Below are 20,870 nucleotides of genomic sequence, written 5' to 3' on the forward strand. Positions count from 1 at the left end.
CAAAACTGCAAAAGTTTAAAAGAGTTAGAAGGATGTCTCTCCCAACAGGAAAAAAAAAAAAAAAAAAAAAGCAGAGTGATCCTGGCCAGTGCAGCACTGAAGTAGTAATTTCAAAAGACACAAATAGCAACCTGACACTTGTGTTACCTTCTGGGATGATATTCAGAAAAAAGTCAGGCTAACGTAGGAGAGATAATTTCTCTATTCCATTATTTTGTTAAGGTTATGCAGTCTGTAAATACCATCTCCTCTAAACTGTCTTTTTAAATTATGGGGAACTGAGTAGGTCTACGTGCCAATACAGTGGACAAACTAACTGATATGGGGAAAAAGCAGTTCTCTAGAGTGTACTTGCAAATTTCCCAAGTAGAACAAGCAGAAGAGGAAATGCAGATAATTGAAAGGGCAAGAACCAAAAAACTGGATGGCAAAACACACAGAGTTTATGCAAAAAAAAGGAAATTATAGTTAGGCTTTCATAACAAAGGCGGTGGGATCATCCAGTGGAGTTAGTGGAGCAGCGATAGATAGCGAAAGCACACTGATCCTGAAACACTTCATGTTTCTAGAAAATATGGTCTAGCTGCAGGGAAAACATCATTACTCCGGGGACATATCTGACACAGTGAATTCTCTAAACTGTTAAGGAAATTAAAGCAGAGAAATGTAAAGATGGTTTATTATTTTTGTCTGTGTTTCTTGTGACAAGTAAAGAGCATCTGTGTTCTGGGATTCTGTGCAGTCTGTCTATGGAGTCTATACTGAACCTGCCACAGAGAGATGATTATTTATGGATTCTGGAGCATCCACAGAGCTAATATCCCCAAAGACAAGCATTCAGCAAAGTGAAGGGAATGGTATGACCACTGGGCTTGCCAGTTCTGTGACAAGGCACAGGATACACTCTTCCAGGAACCAGGAGAGACAGGATATCTCCACTAACGCCTAGGGAATATGAGACCACAAGGACTGACTAAAATGAGACCAAATAAGGCAGCTTTCTGAATGTCAAAGAGAAAGGTTTGTGGCTAGATTTCTCAAATTTTCTGCATGGTTGAAAATCATAAAAACCCAATATCGGCTTCTTATTCTATATTAAGGTTCAGTTTTCTGAATAAGATCTTTGCATGCCATATTAGGTATTTTTATCACACTAAAAATAATGAAATCTATGTTTTAAAAAAAATATATAAACGTGTTTAAAAAAGCCTAAGATTTCACCCCAAAACAGAGGAGCGATTTAAAAACAGCAGATAAAACAGATAGAGTTAATGAGAATTCACCCTGATTTGACTCTGCAGATAAGCCTCTCATGCTGGTATATGAGCAATTGATCTCAGTAGGTAAGGTAGATAATAATTATTTGACCTGTACCTTAATTATGTTTACTACTCATAATGAACAAGATGCATATTTGCATAAGATGCACAATCTCCTGCTGTTCTTGCCATTAATAGCTGGGAAAACAGAAGATCTGTGACTGGAACTACTGGAAGCCATGCTATATAAAACGTGTACTAATTTTGTACTTCCTTTTCTGCAGGAAAAACATCTCTTAAGCACAACAACTGATGATATATTTTTATTAAGTTCCATATTCTGCAATGAGAAGAAACAATTAAGAGCCACTGTTTCAAAACAAGCAGCATGCAGGTTCCATGAGACTCCTGTGGTTATGCTGCCTGGGGAACCATATAACAACATCAAGATTTATAATGACATTTCATGGTGTGTAGTCAAAGCAATATATAGTATACTCGGAAAGTCTCCATAAATGCTGTGCGCTTTTGTTGATCAACTGACAAGATAACATGCTGTAAAGAATTAGCTTACGTACTTGGGAAGATTTTGGTGTATGTACCCCACCTGTATTTTGTTTATTGCTCCAATAGAGTCATACCAGGTCTGTACAGACCCGGGAAACTGCCTGGTCACTGTCATTCGAAGAACAATGCAGAAAGAAATGGTGGTAAATATCTTTCGGAGAATAATTCCTTTAGTCACGGCATATGGAAGCACAGCTAAGAACACCACAAAAAAGCCAGAAAAGAAGAAGGCTGAGCTGTTGAAATATCTCACATAAGCAGCTTTTCTGGTAAGCTTCAGTTCAGCTCTGTTAAAAAACAAAACAAAACAAAGCAACAAATGCAAGTCATTAGTGTAGGATCGCACTGTTTACATCTTACAAATATTTTGGATAGAACTGTTGGAAAACAATCAACTCAGGGGCTCATTCGTCTTCTTGTTTTCTAGCATTGAAATTAAAAAGGAGGATTCAAAGCAATATTTGGACCTAAAAAATAATTTGAGCCAAATTTTAGCATCAATGTTCAGAGATGTCAGACAAAATAACAATGATCTATGTGATGATTTGTATACCTCATAAACCACAAGACTATAATTCCCGGCACAAACACCCTTAAGAATCTAATTTTGTGCTATACGATAGAGTCCCAGAAGCATCATCCCATACTCATCTGGTCATCTAGATACATAACTCCCCTAGAAATAAGATACTTTGAAATGCCAGATTTGATAGACATGACCATAAAAACCCTAAGAATAAGCTGCAATTCAATTATACCGTCATCTCCTTTTGCAAAGCACCCTTCTAACAACTTCACCCACGAAATAAGGTATCATCAGTTAACCTCAGCTTGAAGCAGCGGAAAGCAGGGAGTCTGCTCTCCACCTTCCTTTCCCCATAGAAGCTCAGTCTCCGCAGTAGCCTACTGACTGCTGTGCGGTTAGGAACACAACTGAAGAAAGTAGCCAGGCATGCAGGTCACCTCCACAGTAGTAGCCACTGCCCTGGAGAAAGGGCCTTTTAAGTCCCTCCAGAGCTTGTATGAGACTGTGGGTGGCAGCAATGATTCGGGATAACACAGATTTTGTGGTTTGGTGCTCACCCAGTCCCACATAAATGCCTGGGTAAAAGCTACCAAAAAGCCTGCCAGTGCTGAAGCACACAGCCACTACTCTGGAGGGAGAATCAAAGCACCAACACTTTGCTGTGTGCTCCCAAGTACCACCGGCTGGCCACAAGCAAAAGTTTTCCAGAGGTGAGTCTGTCTGTGATACAGGCTTGAGAGCTCTGTACTTTAAGCACTCACGGCCTATCCCTGGAAGTGTTCAAGGCCAGGCTGGATGGGACTTTGAGCAACCTGGTCTAGTGGAAGGGGCTTGGAATTAGATGATCTTTGAAGTCGCTTCCAATACATGGGAACAGTTTGTTGGTGTTCACTTTGGTGGTTTTCACTTCTCTGCATAGCCTGTAGGAGTGCAGGTATGTTTATTCAGACACCTCTTATGAACAGTTATTATTGGCACAAACTTAAGAAGCCATATGGCAGACATCCCATATCGGTCCCTCTGAAGAGTCACAGTTCCCCGGGGGAGTTTGCCTGAGGCAGTGTTATACACCTGCAGGATAACCACCACTGGCAGCTCATGTCTACCAGAGTAAAGGCATAGGTCTACCTAGTTCATTAGAGTTTATTAAACAGGGTTGCATCAGAAAATGCCAGTGGTTTGGTAACGACTGAGTTATAATGCATTGTTGCTAAAATACAGGCATGCCTTCACGCACTGGTTTCCTACCAGCTTAACAAGCCAGTTGACTGGGAGACCCTGCAGAGCTGGCTCAGCAAGGAAAGTTCAGTTGAAACTCTGACATTCCTGGTTTGACCTGCTCTGGTGATGTCTTCACCAAGCGACCTGTTGGATCACTCAAAAAATACAGTATTTTGGTGCAGAGAATTAGAAGAGCAATACTTTGATCTCATAATATTGCTAGCATTCTTGGGTTTTTTTAAAACAATGTAGAATATAATAAAAATTAAATTCCAGCATTACAAAATTTACGATAAGCTACTGTAGGAAATATAGGTCATAAAATGACAGTGCTTTCTCCAGGTTTCTGTGACCATTTTTTGCACTAAACTTTATTTAATTCATTTGTGCAGGATTTGCTCACAAGGTGCTGTCAAAAATTTCCCAAAAGCAATGCGTATGACTACTGACACCAGGGGAATCCTATAACCTGGTTCCATCCTCAGGCTGGAACTCCCAGCCTGCATTCGGACTGAATTTTCTCTGATCATTTATAGTAAATCACTACAAATTTTATGATCTTCTTTATTCTAAAGGTAAAGAACAATTCACTTTCCCTGGATTGTCTTTCAGAAAGCAGCTGAGCAAGAAGGTGTTTGTGTAATAATATCGTTTCATCGCTTTTATTTATATGATAATAGAACACTTATTTCTTTTATTTTCTTTTATTTTCCCAATCACACACCTGGCAGAGAATTTTAAGTCTCTGTAAAGGACCTAACGAACACACGGCACAGCATTAGTGCAGTGTCACCCATCAATCAATACGTCACTTCACCCCGGACTCCTTGTTGGTAATGAAAACCTCCTTCTCACAGCTCTCAGCTAACTAACAGCTCTTTTACCTCCTTTCTGCTTCAGGTCAGGTAATTCCCCTTCAGTCTTGAAGAGGTAGGCATTATACAAGGCTATCAACAGCTAGTAAAAGTTAATGTAACTGTGGAGTATGAATACAGGAAACTACGTTACTTTAATCCTTTCACAGATTGCATGTAACATATAAAGCAATTAAAATCAGCTCTATTGCATTTCTCAGAAAACGGCTGCAGAGCACTCGCACTATTTCCTTCACCATAGAATAGGAAAGTCTGTAAAGCCTTAAGTAACCATCACAAAAGGGTTTTTTATTGTAAGATGAGGATAGGGTTGGCCAGAAACAAACACAGACGCCACAATTGTTTTACCTGTGCAAACTCACCACTGAAATATCATTAGAAGAAATGAGGAAGCAAATAAAAAAAAAAAAAAAAAAAAAAAAAAAAAAAAAAAAAAAAAAAAAAAAAAAAAAAAAGAAATATCTCACCTCTGTAGTGAACTTGACAAATTGGAAGAAAAAAAAACCAAGCTGCAGTGTGGGAATGCACAGTTAGTTTATGAAGGATTAATATTTGTGTGCTTTACTTTTGTACTAACTAGACCACAGGCAATGTTCATAGCTGCTTAATTTTAGGGTTTTTCTAAGCACACAAAGAATTTGACTAACAGATGAGAACACTTACTCACGGATGCTTTCAATCATTTTTTCCATTGCATCTTCCCAACAATAGGCTTTAACTGACTGTATATTTTCAATTATTTCTGAGGTGATGACAAGTCTTTCATTGATCTTTCCTGCCCTCTTATTTCTACAAAGTAAAAAGGCAGTAGGTTAATCTTTATCTTTTTCAACCTGTATCATTAGTTTCTATCCCATTATGTCTTATGAAAACACTTTCCCTATATGCCTATGCTTAACATGTTTATTTTAACACAATTTTTATGTAGACTGTGAGAGAAATTATTAGAAATCTAGTAATCATTTTACTAAGGAGAAAATACAAGCTCTGAAAGGAATAAATCAAATAGAAGAAAAGAATAAATCTTCAAACCAGAAGTTTTAATTCTACAAAGCACTGTCACTATTTATTGCACGTTACTTTTCATTTGGTTACATTTAGACAACTGCTGCTAAATAAGTAAAGGCTTGTCTGCGCCTTTGCTGACACAGCCAACACCCTTTGGACTCCTCTTTTTGAAACAATGTCATAACTAGAGACTCTTAATCAAGTGGTATAAACTTCTTAAACCAACATGTTTCAGGAAAACATATTGAGATATTTTAAAACAGACTCATCACCTGTATTTCATCATCATTTGTCCCAGCCAGGCTTGGAAAAAGGCCAGGACTATTAGTAAAGCAAGTCCAGAAAATGCAGAAGCTTCTAACATATCCCAGAGCAGTCCCATCAGCAGTGCCACTTGTAAAGGTGCAATCCACACAAAATGAGCCAGAGCAAGACCCTGTGGAAATCCAGGGCAGAAAATAATAATAATAATACAAGTTACAGGTGTGCTCTGAAAACTACACGAAAAGAAGTCATTAAAGTGACACTTTGAACAATGTAATGAAGAATGGTACAAATACTTTGAGTAGTAAAACAAGTTTATAAAGGAGGATTTGTGATCCTGAGCCCATAGCAGACTGGGTGTTAATTATGATGACAGTGCAGCAGTACATATGCATTCCACACCTAAGCTTTTATTTTTGAAAGGCAAAGTTCAGTCTGCAGTTGTCTCTTTGCTATGTACATGCACAAGGAAAAATCCCAGCTTTGTAAAAGTAAACAGAATTTGCCATCGATGATGAGAAAAACACACTTAAGAATCTTGAGAGTGATGTAATCTGATATAGGAGGCAAATACTACTTTGGAGAAGAGATGACTGTTGTGTGAACACAACTAACTCAAAACAGATTTCTGCCTACTTCAGTTGTGTTCCTTCACACTGGGGAGATTTTGGACCGAATCCTGTGATCAGGCTGCACAGGGGTCTGCGTTACTGCAGCTGCACTGCTGCAATAACAGGCACTTGTTGCAGCTTGTTCAATGCCAGCTGACATTGCTCTATATATCAATATAGTGCTTAAAGTAAATACACCCTATGGTTCCAGCCATGTGTCTACAGTCTCTCTGATCTTGCTTCTTTCATGGGAAGCAAACCTCGTTCTACCAATGGGCCAATTAAACATGCATTATGAACAGAATTTCATAGAGTTTCCAGTCCCCAAAGCCATTATCAGGGATCTACCTCTGTGTCTTTAACAAAAGAGGTGTTTTACAGGAGTCTCTGGAAGTATTGTCTAAAACAGACGTTTGGGAATGATTCCTAATAAGTTCTTACATCGACTCTTATTCACTTTTAGGAGAGTGGGTAATAGTACCAATGGGATGGTGACATCATTGCTTGTTCAAAGGAAGGAACAGACTGGATCACCTTAGTAAAACGGTACAGTGGTCAGGAAAAGAAGATGAAAGGATTGAACCAGTAAGTTGCAACATCTCTGAAAACAACTGCATAACCCAGAATTTTCCTGGCAGGTTCTCACTGGACTGCAGGACAAGCATGTTTTTACGGTATACCTCTTTTTTAGGGTTCCTCTACTAATCAGCATAAGAGATAAAGGATGTCATAAGAATCAAAATGAGCATTTCCATGATCACAGGCCAACACATTTTCTTAAGGTAGTGATTCATTGTGTATCTACAATGAGCACCCAGTGCAGTTCATCATTTATGCTCCTTCCTTCCTTAATATTTGTCATGAACAGATTGAAGTATTTGAAGTATTGCACTTGTATTTGATGAATCACCAAGCGGATTAAAACAATGACGTACCTCATCAAATTTGTTCAGATTATTGGAAAGAAGACTGACCAATTGTCCAGTACTTATTTTATCTAGAACTCTGCTTGACAGTTTTAAGATCTGTAACAGAAAACAAAACAGCCATATCAAAATGGCCATATAACTCATCCCCATAAAACAGAATAAATACAGATAAAAATAATAAGCAATGGTACAGCAGTATAAATAACAATTCACTTATCTGCTTATGCTATAAAGAAAGTCTTGTTAAACTTGTTGTTTATGTCACTTGAATTTAATAGAGCCATTAAATTTCTTTACAAATATTGATTTATTGACTTAGTCCTTGCTTTCTGTTGAATATTTTATGTATATAGATATATAAGCAAATGCAAGTTTTAATTAAGCATCCATGCTGTGTGCTGCTGTGCATCCTCAAAAATCTCCTACCGTGCCTATTTTGACAAATATTTTTTAAAGACTCTTTCACAGCGAGATTTATACCAGAGTAACTAGCATGTTTGTTTAAATTAGTTGCTTTTGGTATTGGAAAACCCAAACACCTCTTTGGATCTGTGAACATGTGATGCAACCGTATCTGTTGATTCTTCATGCGATAGACATCTCACACAGTATCATTTCATCTCAATACTTTCTATGTTATATTTATTGTTTAAATCTTCACCTCTAATCTTGTTTTGAAAATATTCCTTGGCCACCAGCACGTGTTATTCTTCCTTTGCAATACTCATGCATAAAGAGAGCACAGTGGTAGAACAATTAAGGAATCTTGCTGCATATCCAGCAAGTCTGAACTCACACAGAGGCTGACTTCAGTCAAACCAGCTGTAGACAAGTATTTAATTCAATGGACACAGGAAATGGAGAGCTGTCAGAAACTACTGTTAGCCACATTATTCTTTTATGTACTTTGTGTACCTTGACTAACAAAACTATCAATCTTTCAACAAACTGGCCTAAAAGTTATGTAGGCTACAGACAGAGGTCTGGCTTTGAGTGTCAATGAAACAATTACCTTCTTATAAATCAAGCTAAACATAGCTATTCTCATTTGCATTCCTATATGATGAAGACCAAATATAGCAGGATGTATGAGCAGTGTCCTCACAAAGAAGAGAAGGCACAAGCCAATGCCTAGGTAGTAGGCTATGGATCTTTCGTCAGAGTTGTCCGGATCATAGGAAGCTATTATTCTCCCCAGCAGAAGGGGTTGCACAGATTTGGTGACTTCCTGCAGGTGAAAACAAGAAAAATAATTTTCATCAGTAGTTTGTTCTAAAATGGTTAACAAGTTAACTTCAGATTTATAGCTTTATATATTAAACGTGGGAGCCAGGTCTATTTGCTGTGCAAACCACAGGAAGTCACAGTAATTGCAGAGGCGAACAGACAACTCACTGCTGTCTTAATCTGTGATGCTCCCGCAACTCCACTAAAGCAAATATAGTTTGTAAACTTTGTTTGATTGTTTCTTACAAAAGTGACATCTGAGATTAGCTTCCACATTTACTTTTCAGAGTTGTAATAAATGAATTCAGTTTAGCACGATGAATCTCCATTTTGGCCCCTACAGACCAGTTCTCACGGTGCTTTACTGGACTTACATGACACGGGAAGACCCAGAGCTCCTGAAATGAATACCAGCAGAACAACGCAGAGAGAATATAGCTAAACCATAAAGTAAATTAAAATAGCAACAGAATGAAAGGATAAACCATTTAGAACATCCTATTCAACAGCTCTAGACATTGCACCAGGGCTGTTACAGAAGCAGAAGAGAGAGTGTCAATGGCATAGGAGGCAAGGACAGAAACCAGTCCCTACTGCATCCACAGTCCCAGCACCTCCCATCCTTGGATGAGCAATACAATAGAGAGCCAGAGTAAGAGAGAAAAGAGGGACAGTATCAAACTGCTAAACTTCAAGGTATTCAGATGAACTGCTACAGCCCTGACTTGACTTAAGGCTGTGACTACATTTGTCCTTAGCCTCCTTTTCTGCTGTAATTAAACTCCACTAGTGTTATCTCCCCTTTGCCTTCCACTTCCCTTCATACTGCCATCATTCTCACACTTTTCCAATCCTTTAACCTCATCCTTTTCCACCTCTGCCTCTTGCTCCCTTTTTCCTCCCCCTCTTCTTCCCCAAGAACTGCAGAAGTCATCGGCATGCTGTGTCTATCAATTTGCTTCATCTTCTGCGTGAGCTTCTGAAGAGTATGCAGTATGCATGTGCTCCTTTGCCTCATTGTTATATTCAGTGCAAAAACCCTTAGTGCTAAGAAATTTTATGCATGTCTCCTCATCCTTCTTTCTGTTGTGTCTCAGCAGAAAGCGTCTGATGCTACAAAACCAGCAAGAAACTACCGGATTCTTTTCAAATGGATTTGTTCAATTCTGCCAAAAAGTTATTAGTACTGCTTTGGAGCCAAAAATCACACAGACCACCATACAGAGACTCAGAGAGAAGTGAGCGCATGAAGTTCAGCTGTAATTAATGTTTTACAGTAATAAATAGATTGGGAAAATCTCCTTTAATTTTTTTCCTTCTCCGTTGGGTTCCTTTAGGTCTTTTATGCAATAGCAATCCCAAGGACTTCAACAGCCTCTACTGTAGCCCCTTTTGAATGATACTGTTGGTGGTGCTGATATTCACCATTCACTTTTTCCACAGAAGAGGTGAAACTGTACGTCTCAAATAGCATACCTGTGCTACACAACACATTTCGCAAATTAAATACCACTCTGCCCCAACAGAAATGCTGTAAACCTGGAGCCATCTGTGACAAAGACTTCAGTGTTATTAGTAGGCAAAGGGAGGAGTGTTTATTAAAACACACATGACACAAGACAGCTGTGCTTAGACCACATGCATCCAGAAGTGGCAAACCAAAACTCCTCAAAACTCACAAAATACGAAACAGTCACCTCTCAAGGACAATGCAGTGCTTTCATACTCTCAGAGATTTCAAGATAAGCTTTTGTATATAGCCTTAAAACAGCAAGGTTTTTTATCATTATTTACTCTCATTCCAATGAAAATGCCACGATCTGCTGCTGTGTTTGTTGTGACTATAAAGGTATTGCATACATGCCTAGCTCACTGGAACGAAAAAGGTGATTTACAGACTAAGGGTAGAATAATGGTTGGCAATAAGTCAAGTCATTTGCTGTCTCATGGGGCATAAAAATCCACTGGTTTGCAGTGGAGATTTATCAGCTTACTTACCAAAGATATTATTGTCTAGTCTACATACAAATGAAAGCAGTATTACCTGTTTTGCATTTTTCCTTTTGTAACCTGAAATTACCTAGTGATATAAATATGGATAAATAAATTGATTGAATGACCTGCCTAAAAAAACGGACGTGACACACATCTGAGAGAAAATCCCATTTTCAAGAGTACTGTTTTTCCTTCTCCTGTTCTTGCTCTTCTCTCTGCATCCATCACACGCCGTTGAAAAACTCGGAAATGTCCCTCTCACAGAAACCTTACTTAAAAGAGCAGAGATCTGAAGAGAAATGAGAGTACGTCACAGGATACCATGCTAATCTGACCTGGTGTGGCTATTCTGACGCAATGAGAACTTTCACGTTACGTGTATCCCCCATATGCTCAATCACTCTGCGTTTGAAGACAATGATGCACATCCCTGTTTTGGCGTATGCCCAAGAAGCGCTTCAGAACTTTCATATCCCTCCCTGCCTCCTCACTCACACTTGTGACCTATATGCAAGAACTTCAGGAAATCCTCATTAGAATCCTTTGGGATATGATACTAAAACCATTTCTAAGTTAATGTTAGCAGCTGCTGTGCCTGAAATATACATTTCAGGGGATGAAAATAAGAGGAAAATGTAAGTGGAGTCAAATTGATCCTCACAGCAAAGCACCCGATTTGTTAGCTGGTACCATGCTAAAAAGCAGTAGGTTTTTTTCACTGCCATACCACCTCTTCTTTAAATCACAAGACACATCAGCTGATGAGGTGAAGCGTGGAAGCTGTTTCGAACGGCAGGGGAGCAGATATATTAAGTGCAGTAACTCAACGTGCCTAACACAACACTATTTATGAGGGAGAGTTGTTACTCTAGGGGGGCCAGAGTGCAAGTGTCCACCCTGCAATAACATCATCACCTACAGCGCGTGAGGGGAAAGGGAGAGACAGAAAAACTACTAGACCTAATGAGAGCAAAGCTGTGATGCCAGTTGCAACAACTACACAAACAGCAGGATGTCAGCAGAGTTTAAATCACACTCCAAGAGAGGTGCCCTGAAAACAGCTCAGGGATTAGACAAGACAAGAGCTGAAAGGAAAGTGAAGTTCAAAAGAACACACTACTTGGTTGCACCTATGCCAGTACGGCATAACATCCTGTCCCCGTTCCAATTAATGGCAAAGCTCCCATTAATTTCCGTGAGCAGAGCCTGAAAAGAACACCAGCAGCTCTAGCAGCAAGTTTTTCCTCTTACAGCTTTTGATAAAATGAAGACTAATGATAACAGAATCAAGAATTTAAACTAAGATTTAATCTTTCCATGTTTATTGTGAAAGGTGAAGATTTTGTTTCCTATGTGCTGAATTGCACGTCTGCGATTTCTTAAATAAACAAATAAATAAATAAACCCCCCAATCAAACAGAACATATGACTCAAAAATCCTGCAGTCTTGTTCTGTCCTCACCTGGTTTAAAACCGTACTCAATTCAAAAAAAGTCCACATGGAGAAATCAACCCTGCACAATCCCACACATACATGCCCACACAATTCACTTGCCTGTACTCCTGGAAAGGAAGTTATCCTCAGAACTGCCTGCAGAAGCCCTCGGACACTGCTTAATTTTTAACAGGAATATATTACTGCAAAAGCTTTGGCTGGCAGACTCTGCAGGAACAGCTATTATAGCGTATGGTAGGATAAATTTGTAGAACTAATTTTTTTTCTAAAATACAAACCTGACATGAATAAGGAATTGCTGGCTTGATGAGGAAAAAGGGTAAAAAATGAAAGCAATAATGAGAAGGCAGGAGCAAATAAAAGACAGAATTGGGTAGGAGTGCACAAAGAAAGGGTCTCATCTCAGAGGAGAGCTGCCAGACAAGGTGAAAGAGCATAGTGGGAAGTGTTATTACACAGCCCCTTAGACAGTAAGAGGCCCTCTCCTAGATGGTTAACTGCCCCACCTGCACAAAGACAACTAACTGATTCAGGAACTTCCATTCTAGCCACATTGCCTCCTGCCAGCCCTGAACAACACTCAAATAGCCAGAGGGTAGCCCAGGGTTTGATGCAGAAAAGCCTTCCAGAGTGAGCACAGACAGCACCACAAACATCATCTCCTCTCCTTTCTCTTTATGCAGCCCTTGTGCATAGGAGGAGGCAAGCCCAGTGCATCTCTTCGTACCAGATCTGCAGCAGTGGCAACTCCAAACTGAGGTGAGTGGCAGTGAGAGGAGACCTGAGGATTTTCTCTAGTGGCAAGAGTCCATCAAGTTGGAGGGTCTTAAACTGGGAGAGAACAAAGGTGGCTTGGGAGCTAATTTCTTGATTCCCCTATTTTTAATCAGAATTTCTGTACACTCACTTCTAAGTGTGTCTATCCATGAGAAAGAAGCAAAAAGATAAAATGTAAAGAACTTTTGTACTCTAGGTTTTATTTTTAGAATCAAGCCTTGGTGCTGAGAAATTTCAGAGTTGTTCTTTATGAGTTACATCTGAGGGACAGTCTAAATGTCACTGCAAAAGATTAAGGCATATAGGGCTATTTTTAAAAAATCTTGAATCCACAAAGCAGCATTACAGAGGTACATCCTAAACTTTTTATAGACTAAAAGAACGTGAATGCTGCATTTTAAGATAGAAAATTTCCATTTTCTTTAGAGAATTTCTTCCTTTTTCTTCAGACCATTTCACTTTGTGACTTTCTGATTCTATTACTGATAGTTGTTTCCCCTGGACATGACTTACAAGAGAAAGAAGCAGTCAGTTTTTCCACAGTTCTTAGGGGAAAATCCAATCTGAAGTGAAATTGTAGTCCATTATTAATTATCCAAATCAAATCAACAGCGATCTAAAGCAGAACATTCGCATTGTTAGCAGTCTAAATTAATACACTCAGGAATATTTTACCGGATTTTCATCCCAGGACCCTAAATAAATTTACCTATTTTGTCATCTGCAAGATCAGTCTGTCTGTCACACAATTGTGTAAACAAGACAGACGCTACGGAATTTTATTAGGGTGGAACCATTCCAGCATAAAACTAACAGAAGTCAGGTTCAAATTCAATGCTTAACCTGAAAAATGCTCTTTGACCTGAAACGTTGCATCATGCATTACAACATTTCATCCTTAAGAAGTCTGCATGTAGTTAAGGACTTGTGGTTTAGTTTCCAGGACATTCTTATAAAAAAGTTCTTAAACTATTTCATACAAAATTGTTAAAACTTGAGGGTGTTGGTGTGGTTTCACTTAGCATGCATCTGGCATGGCTGCCATAGAGCAGATTATGATCTTTCTTCATCTACTTATTAGAAGATCCACCTAGCCTGAAATTTATCTTCTACAGAGGAGTCAGTAGCAAGTTCATGGGTGTGGTGACAACTCTCCACATTACTCTCCCGCTCCCTCCTGGCAGACAGGTTGTTCTAGTAAACATGAAGGTTTGCATTTCTATAATTCTGTTATTCTTTAGAATAGTTCATTAGGATACTCAATATAAAGCCAGAAGAAAAGAGAAGTTTTTTTTATAGCAAGCAATGTGAGCTTCAGAGACGTTTGTGGGCTATTTTCCTTAAATCCCCCTTACCCTCTTCTTCTGCCCAATCCATGATCTTGAAAGTACAGCTAAACTAGACCACATTCAACACTAATGCCAGTGGAATTAGTTCCTTTCAAGCTTCCAAAAATAAAACTTGGGACTAGAGATCCGTCACGCATCTGAAAATACTGACTGTCTGTGTACATCTGACCTCTTCGGGCCATTTGGACTATTTTAACTGCAGTTTCTGATACTACAGCATTTTGAACAGAGAAGCGTGGTGTGTAATATCTCACTTTCACTATTAAATTGCAGAAACTTGAAAATAACATGGATATTTAATGTGCATATTGGTTAACAGTAATTTTCAGATTTACACTCTGGCTATCCAAGGCACTGCTCGTGAGACACTGTTAATAATAAACTATTTTCACAGCTCCTAAGCCCAGTGATAGGATTGCCAAACAGCTGCCATTTGGTAAATCAGGGTAATCCCACCTAACACGTTGGAAAGATGATAAACACAATCAATTCAGACTTTCACATCAAGTTTCTGATCATACACTTCAGAGCACTTACAGGACCAAGATCCAAGCATATTTCACATGGTTATTCTATGCAGAATTGTTACCACTAATGAAGACAACTTGCTTATTGCATATGTAAACCTGAATAAATTCTTTAACTATGAAGCTGGCTGATAGTCACTTTGACAAAATTGGCTGGATCATGTGAAGTTGCACAGTCATCTGTCTTAATGTAAGGGTAGAAAATTCTTTAGAAACATCTTAAAACTATAACATAATTGATTTAGTTCAGTAGTGAGACAAAAATTCAGGTGTTCTACCTGCAGAAGCATATACCAGCACCTAGCACTATGTAAACTTCAAAATTATTAATATGCATGTTTTAAAGATATTACAACATTACCAGAAAAAGGTTTTTTTATTAAGGTCTCTAGCCATCTCTCTATCATCTTTATAAACAAAAGACAGAGCAAAACCAGTAGCTATTCACAAGATTCTGTACTAATTTAGTAATCTCTAAGACTTGAATCTATTTATGGAACACCAAGTTTACTGAAGAGAAGAACAAATCTTACCCCTAAATATAACATTATTCCATAGAACATAAATTTCCAGAAAAAGCATCGTCGCAAAGCATTAATAAGTTTGGGTTTTTTCTTTGACGTTGCCAGCTCTCTGTCCCACTCTCTGAAAAGGAACCAGAAAACAAGATCATTAAGTTGTGTGCGCAAATATACGGGTCTCTGGCTCTGACATACTTCAATTCACACAAGTATATCCAAGGAGACTTAGCTAAGGTGACTCATGAAAGAAAGCTTTGCAGAGACCCCAAAGACCTGACCTTCACTGACTTGATAGATCAATTAAAGTTCAAACCTAGTTCAGCCACATATTTGGCAGTTTCAAATACTCAGCCATACATCACCCTGCAGGGAATTAATTCATTAAAAGGTCACATTGTATGTTTTAAAGAAACCTGCTGTACTTAAGACAAAAGCACAAATAATAGGCAAATAAATGTTTTGGAGCTCTTCCAGTCTGCAAAAAAGAAAACAACAAAGCATCAAAAATGTGACTTTTCTACTGCACAGCATTATTTTTAACCTGTGTTGCTGGGACAATAATTTTCTATTTGAAAATAAATTGCTGATCAGAAGCAATGCTATATACAGAAAGCATACATTTAGTCAAAATTCAGCAGATTAAAGCACTCCTAAGAATTTCCTCAGATAATTTTTTTCTCCATTTTTCAACAGAATATTAAATAACCATAATATTCCATTTATAAACTATCAAAATGCATTAAGCGTACCTTAATGTCTGTTCTCAATACCTTCTGCCAGTTTTGAATATGTATGTCATACTACAATTAATTGTATTGGCAAAACAGTGCAGATTTCCTGGCACACCAGGGAAAGCCACACTGGAGGTTGGGGGAGAGGGGCCGGATTTAGGCATGTGTATCTGTAAGAGTTAGTCCCAAGCGTGGCAGAGTTTCTGAAATAGGACCCACTGAAATAGGGTAGAGAAGAGAGGAAGCCTAAATGAGGAAAGTCGGGGTATGATTTCTGCAAAAGCAATTAGTCTTTCAAGTAAGGAAATTAAGAGAGTTTTTGATTTGAAGAAAACAATAAGCAAGGTTTAACAAGGATAAGGGAAGAAAGAACAACAGAATAGGGAACTCCACTGAAACTGTGAGTCTAGCCTAGATAGTCAGCGGACAGAGTTCACTGGTACCTGAATATAGCAATTTAGAGCATCTAGATGATACATCCGCACCAGGGATCCCAGTCAGCTGCAAAGGATAACTCTGTGCTCAGCGAGAACACGGGTGAGCCAGACAACACCTACAACCAGCTTTCACCCAATGCTGCTGAAACATTTTATCCAACAGCTTTTTAATGAAAATTGGAGCACGTTTCTTGAAACAAAGTCATTTCATGAATCTTTCATACCTTTCTAGTTTCTCAGAAAGATTATCAGCAGAGTCCACAGAGGGGATTTGATAAATATCTGACAGCTCCAGCCGTCGCCTGTAACCCTTTTTCAAAATCGGTTTTGTCCATCTGAGCGGAAAAAAAAAAAAAAATCACCAGCTTCTGAGGTTAATGTTGCAGTTGCATTGTCTCACCCTGAATATTTTTTTCTCAGCGCTCAAGTATGTCTATGTGCACACACACACATATACGAACACACACATTATGACACAATATAGTGCAGCTCTGCATTAGACTTATAAAACTATATTGACAAACATAACATTAAAAGAAAAATTGCAGAACTGTTGCATTTATCAGTTTTGGGTTGGAATCCTGCCTCAAACTTCCTATTCAGTCAAAATTCCTATTGAGACCTTTGTACCGTATTTCCAAATATGTGCTATGCCCGTATAAATAATTAATAAATCAGAATTATAGTAAATTTGGTGTATAAGGTTTATTTCTACAAGAAAGAAAATCTTCATATAGCTTGAGTGTTCCTTCGCCAGTTTATATTGCAGGATGCGCTTAACAACACACAAGATCTTTCACAGGACTCCTCATAAGACCTTCATTGTGTCCCTCGTATGCAATCATTTTGCATTTCTTTTTTCAAATGTCATGTTTAAAAATTTAATGCCAATTTAAAGGGCATGCTGAATTAGAGTGAAGCAGGAAAAAACTCTGGAATGGCTACTCTGTAGAGAAAATCTTTATAAGTCATTAGTAATTTTATCGAACAATTTGTCCCTGAAAGGTCTATGAATCCCGAAGTGCCAACAAGCACAAAATTTTGCAGCAGGTTCTCTTCAGAAATCTTTTAAAAGCACAGGACTAAAGCAAAACATAAACAAGAAACCATAAGAACTAATGGTGTATTTTGAAATTATTTGAGTCTCTGCTTTACTGCCATTGTTACAAAATATTTCCTTAAATAAATGAAATGCCTATGAAAGTAGCTTGTTGCTGTCATGCTTCCATGATCTGCAAAACCTCAATCATTTCAGATTTTTTTTTAAATTGTCTTTATAGCCAACAGTTATTAAAATGGCAAAAGAAATGCAATAACTTTTTCCACAGTTGCTTCGAAGGTACAAACAACTTATTGGAGATGCTTACCCATATGCCTGTAAGAACATGTACCATACACACAAAGTAACCCACATTTTCAATTGCAGCCTCTGATGGTGCAAAGAGGTTGATACAAAGGTAAAAGAACATCATCAGACACTACCTGAGTGCAAAAAGACCTTTTGACAACAGTCAAAGCCTATCTGTGTGCACACACATGCACACTCGAACATTTGCTTTAATGAAACTACAAATCATATGTGACACCAGTCTATAAGCCCTGTAACTCAGTAAAGCACAAAAATATTTCCCAAGTGAACAGTTATAACATACCCACTGCAAAGAGAAAGGGTTCTAAGAAATTAGAAGATTATCCTTTATTTCTGCAATCATACCATGATTTCAGATTAATCCTACGGGCTTTAGCTCAGTCTTTGACACCACCATAGTGGAGAAATAACACACGATTTGTGGTATGTTACAGCAAGACGGCTGGGAGAGTCCACTTTGTTGTCACTGGTAGGGGATTGATAAACCTTACTACTGCTGGAAACAGTATAACAGGGATAATGTTTTAGGGGTTGCAATAATACAAATTAGAAGAAATCTTTTGAATTTGAAGTAATACTGTTATGTGAAAGTCTTTCACGATCGCTGCAAATGATGAATCAGGTATTTACATGTATTTTGCCAGCTCCTGGTGGCAGAAAGGACCAGTTGCCTTTCGCTTTGTGCACATCTCATGGAGAAATTGCTAGTCCTTGTCCTTCAGGAACAGACACTCTCACGGACTGGCTTCAGTGGAAGGTCTGTACATGTCGATATTTTGGCAATGCTACAATGAATACAACTTACTGAACCTCTAACGCAGCTAATGCAGCAAGTAACAGTACTTTCTAAGCAACCTCTTTATTTCCCAATACTGTAGCTGAGTAATAACCTTGTTGAGCTCCTTAATAACGTTTTGAGACTGCAATAAGCAATTCCCAACTTGTCCTGATAAAAGAGAAATCCTTTACAGTTTCAAACTTTGTATGTTTGGGGAAAATATTTTTCATTGTGTGGTTTCCCTCCACACATTTGACTTTATTTATACTTTTGACTAGCACTTATCCTGGCATTTTGCTACTGCCTGAAGTAACAAAACATGACTGGTCTCAGAAAGTGCACAGAGTAGCTGTTTTATTATTTGGGAAAGGCAGCATGATTAGCACATCTACTTACTCCTAGAGATGTCTCGTTCTACTCAGTGCTTAACTGGGTACACTTACCAGTGCCACCTAAAATATGTGGTCCCTAAACCTCCTTCCTCTCCCAGGTCAACAAGTTTGGTACAGACTTAGTGCAGTCCTTGTCCTCATCTATCTGCTCGTCATGGTAGCTGCAAGATGAACTCCTCCAGCCAGCTAAAGAAGCAGTGCTGACACCTTCCCCCGGGGACCTCTTAGCCCACAGCCAGGTTCCTACTGCAGGCTGCTGGCAGGGCTTGCATAGAGATGTTAATCCACCAGCTGCCCTGGCCTAGCTTGGAAGTCCCACCCTGACTCGATCTGGCCAATTTGCGAACTGTGCCAAGTAGCTTCGGGTTGGAGTGGTAATCATGGGAGGAGCTGGACTGTCATGTGTTGTTTGTCTCAAGGTAGATTTTCAGCAGCTGCTTGGGTTGTGCTGTCAAGAACTGTGGGAGACAGCATATATTTCATTAAAAGGAATATAGTAGACCAGAATGCATAGGTATCTCGTAAAACCAACCTTTTGCCAGATTCCGATAGCATCCAGTTTACCATTATGGTCTAGATTCTTCACAAAGTTTTGAAATGCAAAATGGCTCTAAATTTATTTTAACTGGCAATATAATCTGTTTTTTAACACCAGGTAATGCAGCTCAGTCAGCGTTTGTTAATGAATATGGGTCTTCTATTTTTCAGCTTAACAGAAACAATTTACTAATGTTAATTCTGAGTATTTTTCTTCTTGTTGTTGCTGAGAACAAGAAATTTCTTTGGAAAGGAAGAGAGCAAGAAGGAAGGGAAACAGATTGGCTTTACAGCATTACGCTAGCAAATGCCACCGGATTACTGGCTGGCATTTAATGAACTCTTTCACAGAGAAACCTGTAGTGCTGTCAGTTTTGCCACTAACTAGTAATGTTATTATGGGTACACACCATGGAACCCAGCAGGGGACAAGTTTCAAGGGTGTACAGCACAAAAGAAGAAAAGAAGGAAAACAAGTTCAACCTCTCTTATTGACTACCTGTAGCAAAAAATAACTTACGAGCTGATATGTAAATACCATATACATAACATACTGCTTTAATCTCTCTTTTGGTAGATTTCTAATGCCCATTTCTTTGTCATTCACTTTAGCAATATCTAATAGATTTCCTACTACAGCTATTTCTTTTCTCCAGCCTGTTCTGCCTCATCGCACTCGAGCAAACTGTACTTGTAGGACAGATGTCTTTCGCTTTCCAGAGAGTATTAACACAGACTGTTAACTTGTCAATAGGATTTGACTCTCCCTTAAGGCTGCTTTGCATGTCACTGAACACAGAAGGAGCCTCCGTGTTGCTAAGCCAACTGTCCAGATCTTCCTCCCGAGCGCAGGGATTCCCCAGCTCCATCAGGCCCTTCAGGTCAAGAAGCACAGGGCATTGGGACAGTCACAGAGCAGCAGGGCTGGGCCATCCAAGATCTGCAAAGCAGAGCGGCTCTCCTGCAAGAGTCCCTGAGCAGGCTGGGACCATTTCAACAGGTGACCTGTGCACAACACAGCAATATCTACTAAGCAGCACAAAGGCAGCCATGGCTTCACTTCCTTCTCTTACAAAGCATTGATACCTGGGCACACTATAATTAGGCAGAGTGCCTTCAGCTCCTAAGGAACTGAACCTAAATCTCGAGGGGGAAAGAGCAAGAAAAGTGCCTCTTGCTTTATCTTATTCTTTCCTCTAACAGCTAAAGTGGGGGTGGGGGGAGCAGGGCGGCAGGCAGGGAACACTATCAAGCCATGATTATGATGCTTTGGAGCCTATGCTCTACAAGGTGTTTGTAGAGCCATAAATTCCTACTGACTGCAGAAACAGACTGAGGTACCATGTGGAACTCAGACATTCCCAAAGGGCTGAAGCAGACCAGACTTTCTCAGAGGCTCTGCACACCCATCCCCTCCTGAAACACATCCATCACTGGTGGCAGTACAAGCTGTAAATTGATGATTACTTTATACTGGAGGTGGCAGCTCCACTACACTCAAAACTCTCCAGAAG

The 20,870-nt window shown here is 39.1% G+C and overlaps 1 protein-coding gene across 1 annotated transcript in view; it reads right to left on the reverse strand.

The window, feature by feature from the left end:
* CFTR (cystic fibrosis transmembrane conductance regulator (ATP-binding cassette sub-family C, member 7)) overlaps window positions 1-16,632 on the reverse strand; it is a gene marked incomplete at both ends in the record, with an annotated part of 55,422 nt that extends 38,790 nt beyond the window's left edge. Inside the window, 7 exons of the mRNA XM_010137035.1 lie at window positions 1,867-2,113; window positions 5,112-5,237; window positions 5,729-5,892; window positions 7,267-7,356; window positions 8,273-8,488; window positions 15,125-15,236; window positions 16,505-16,632. Coding sequence (XP_010135337.1) covers window positions 1,867-2,113; window positions 5,112-5,237; window positions 5,729-5,892; window positions 7,267-7,356; window positions 8,273-8,488; window positions 15,125-15,236; window positions 16,505-16,632 — 1,083 coding nt within the window. The remainder of the gene's footprint in view (window positions 1-1,866; window positions 2,114-5,111; window positions 5,238-5,728; window positions 5,893-7,266; window positions 7,357-8,272; window positions 8,489-15,124; window positions 15,237-16,504) is intronic.
* Window positions 16,633-20,870: the final 4,238 nt, after the last annotated feature.

This window comes from Buceros rhinoceros, unplaced genomic scaffold (genome assembly GCF_000710305.1).
Source record: "Buceros rhinoceros silvestris isolate BGI_N320 unplaced genomic scaffold, ASM71030v1 scaffold1025, whole genome shotgun sequence".
NCBI classification, from domain to species: domain Eukaryota; kingdom Metazoa; phylum Chordata; class Aves; order Bucerotiformes; family Bucerotidae; genus Buceros; species Buceros rhinoceros.